This window comes from Arachis duranensis, chromosome 2 (assembly GCF_000817695.3).
Source record: "Arachis duranensis cultivar V14167 chromosome 2, aradu.V14167.gnm2.J7QH, whole genome shotgun sequence".
NCBI lineage: Eukaryota > Viridiplantae > Streptophyta > Magnoliopsida > Fabales > Fabaceae > Arachis > Arachis duranensis.
In genome coordinates this window covers 21787213-21791033 of record NC_029773.3, presented here as the reverse complement: position 1 = coordinate 21791033, position 3821 = coordinate 21787213, and the positions used below count along the sequence as shown (strand labels likewise).

At 38.3% G+C, this 3821-nt stretch overlaps 1 protein-coding gene across 1 annotated transcript; it reads left to right on the top strand.

The window, feature by feature from the left end:
- The first annotated feature begins 2125 nt into the window (after positions 1–2125).
- Positions 2126–2853, top strand: LOC107473968 (uncharacterized). The gene is made up of 2 exons (XM_016093560.1): positions 2126–2269; positions 2431–2853. The coding sequence occupies exons 1-2, from the start codon at positions 2126–2128 to the stop codon at positions 2851–2853; spliced, it is 567 nt and encodes a 188-aa protein (XP_015949046.1).
- The last annotated feature ends 968 nt before the right edge of the window (positions 2854–3821 follow it).

The window sequence follows — 3821 nt, the reverse complement described above, 5'->3', positions numbered from 1 at the left end:
TTCATTTTACTTTCGTTTTGTTCCTTGCATTAGTTTTAGTTTTCTATTTTATTAGTTTTATTTGATTTTTGGCTTTAATCTTCGAATTTTGCATCAATTAATTTTTTTCGTAATTTCTGAAATTAAGTTTAGTGTCCCCTAGTTATTTTTATTTTAATTTTTCTATTTATTTTTCTTACAAATTTCAAAATTTTTGTTCCAAATTTTGCTTATAATTTTTGAATTTTCTTGCTTTATTTTTTTTAGTTGCTTTCTATTATTTCTTTTACTCACGTTTTCTCATGGAAATTCTCTTTACTTTGACGTAGAGATTTCTATCTTCTCTTGTTTTCTAGTTGTTTATGAGCAGGAATAGGAACAAAGAACCTCTTATAGATTTTGATCCTGAACCTAAAAGGACCTTTAGAAGGCATTTGCAACAAGCTAGACTCTACAAGGCTATTGAAAATCTCAGTAGTACTTTTGAAAAGGAATTTAAAGAGTCTACTATGGATTCCAATAATGTTGTCAATGCTAATGTGGTTAACCAGAATGGGAATGGGCAACCTAGGATGCTAATCTCATACACTGCACCCATTCTTGACTTCTTTGGGCGTACTATAGCTGTACCTACCATTGGAACAAATAACTTTGAGCTTAGGCCACAGCTGATCACTCTAGTGCAGCAAAACTATCAGTATCATGGACTCCCGCAAGAAGATCCAAATCTATTCATCTCTAACTTCCTTCAGATCTGTCATAATGTGAAGACAAATGGAGTGAATTTTGAGGTTTACAAGCTCATGCTCTTCCTATTTGTCGTGAGGGATAGAGCAAAGCAGTGGCTTGATTCTCAGTCCAAGGAGAGCCTAGACAGTTGGGACAAGGTGATCAATGAATTTTTGACCAAGTTCTTTCCACCACATAAGCTGACTAAGCTAAAGGTGGATATTCAGACCTTCAGGCAGAGAGATGGTGAGTCCCTCTATGAAGCTTGAGAGAGGTACAAGATGATGATCAGGAGATGCCCTCCAGACATGTTTTCCGAATGGATCAAGCTAGAGATCTTTTATGATGGCCTCTTTGAAATGGCCAAAATATGTTTGGACAACTCTGCAGGTGGTTCATTGCACATGAAGAAGATGCCTGAGGAGGCTACTAAGCTTATTGAGATGGTTGCTAACAACTAATATCTTTACTCTTTTGAGAGGAACCCTGTGAATTTTGAGGCTTCTCAAAAGAGAGGAATCTTAGAGGTGGATACCTTAGATGCTATTCTTGCTCAGAACAAGGTCATGTCTCAACAAATTAGTATGCTTACACAACACTTGAGTGAGATGCAAGTTTCAGCTATCAATGCTCAGAATACCCCTCAAGAGGCTCCATATGACATGAATGGTGGCTTTAATCAAGGTGAGAATTATGAATATACTCAATTTTCTCCTGAACAGATCAACTTTGTAGGGAATGCTCCTAGAAACCCCAACAATGATCCATATGCCAAGACCTTTAATTTGAGATGGAAAAATCACCCAAACGTTGGATGGAGAGAGCAACCTCAGAGGCTACAGCATTTTAACAATGCTCAGGGCAGTTTTCATCAGAATAATTTTAATAACTGCCAGTTTTAGTCATCTCAGCCATAACAATCTCAGCAAGCAACTCCTCAGCCTTAGAAGACTACTGATTTAGAGTCACTAGTTGCAAGTTTTATGCAGGAAACTAGAGCTTCTCTCAGAGACCTAGAAATGAAAGTAGGCCAGTTGAGCAAGCAAATACCTGAGTGACCTCCTAATACCCTTTTTGGTGATACAGTGGTGAATCCAAGAGAATAATACAAGGCTATTCACTTGAGAAGTGGAAAGGTAACAGGTTCTGAGACCAAGGTTAATGAGGAGTCGGTTGAAAAAGAAGCTCCAGAAGAGAAAAATGAGGAGGTGGAACACGCCCCTCCCAGGCATGCAGACAACCTTTTTCCAATCTCTCCTGACACACATCCGACATTGCCTAAGGCTCCCGAATACAAGCCTAAAATGCCATACCCTCAGAGGCTCCAGAAGACTTCCAAAGACAAGCAATTTTTCAGATTCTTAGAGGTCTTCAAGAAGCTTCAAATCAACATTCCTTTTGCAGAGGCCTCTGGAAAATGCCTCTTTATGCCATGTTCATGAAGGAATTATTGAGTAACAAGAGGAATTGGAAGGAAATTGAGACAGTGGTGTTGACAAAGGAATACAGTGCCATCATTCAGCATAAGCTTCCTGAGAAAATGCAGGATCTGGGAAGCTTTGTAATTCCTTGCACCATTGGAAATGTCACTATTTAGAGAGCTTTGTGTGATCTTAGAGCTAGCATCAACCTCATGCCACTTTCATTGATGAGAAAGCTCCAAATTGATGAGGTAAAATCCACTCGTATTTCTCTTCAAAACTTGCTGACCGTTCTATTAAGTTTCCTTTGGGAGTTGTTGAGGATTTACTTGTGAAAGTGGGTTTGTTTATTTTTCCTGTTGATTTTGTTATATTGGATATGGAAGAGGATAAAAATGCCTCTATTATTCTTGGACGACCTTTTTTAGTTACAGGTAGAGCTCTGATTGATGTGCAAAAGGGTGAACTAACCCTGAGGGTCAATGATGAAGAGGTGGTCCTTAATGTGTTTGAAGCTATTAAACATCCTAATGATCATGAGGGGTGTATGAGAATTGATGTTGTTAAACCACTTGTTCAAGAGGTATTTGAAGCTGAGGCACTTAATGATGCTTTGGATTCTCTCTCTGAGGATAATTTACTTGAGATTGATGACTCACCACCTCTGAAAGACATGTCTTATACATGCCCAAAGCTGAGGAAAGAGTTCCTAAGCTTGAGTTGAAACCCTTACCTCCCTCTTTGAAATATGCATTCCTAGGTGATGATGATTCATATCCAATGATTATTAGCTCTTCCTTGAAGCCTAAGGAGGAAGAAGCACTGATTACAGTGCTCAAGAGTCATAAAACAGCTCTTGGGTAGACCATTGGTGATTTAAATGGGATTAGTCTAACCAAGTATATGCACAAGATCCTTCTTAAAGATGATGCTAAACCAGTTGTGCAACCACAAAGGAGGCTAAATCCAACCATGAAAGAGGTGGTCCAAAAAGAGGTAATGAAACTATGGGAAGCTGGTATTATATACCCTATTTTCGATAGCCCTTAGGTGAGTCCTGTGTAGGTAGTTCCCAAGAAAGGAGGGATAACAGTGATCATGAATGAAAAGAATGAGCTGATTCCCACAAGAACCGTCACAAGATGGCGGAAGTGCATAGATTACAGAAGGCTCAACACTATTACAAGGAAGGATCACTTTCCCTTGCCTTTCATTGATCAGATGCTTGAGAGGTTAGCTGGTCATACTTTTTATTATTTTCTAGATAGATATTCTGAATATAACCAAATTGCAGTGGACCCTCAAAATCAAGAAAAGACGGCATTCACATGTCCTTTTGGAGTATTTTCTTAGCAGAGGATGTTATTTGGACTTTGTAATTCCCCGGCAACTTTTTAGAGGTGTAGGCTTACAATTTTCTCTGATATGGTTTAAAATTTCATTGAGGTATTTATGGATGATTTTTCTATCTTTGGTAATTCTTTTGAATCCTATTTTAAGCATTTATCTCTGGTCTTGAATTAGTGTCAAGAATCAAACCTTATTTTAAATTGGGAGAAATGTCATTTTATGGTTACTGAAGGTATTGTTCTTGGAGACTGGGTTTCAAGCAAAGGGGTTGAAGTTGATAGAGCTAAGGTAGTAGTGATTGAAAAATTACCACCACCAACCAATGTTAAGGCAGTTAGGAGT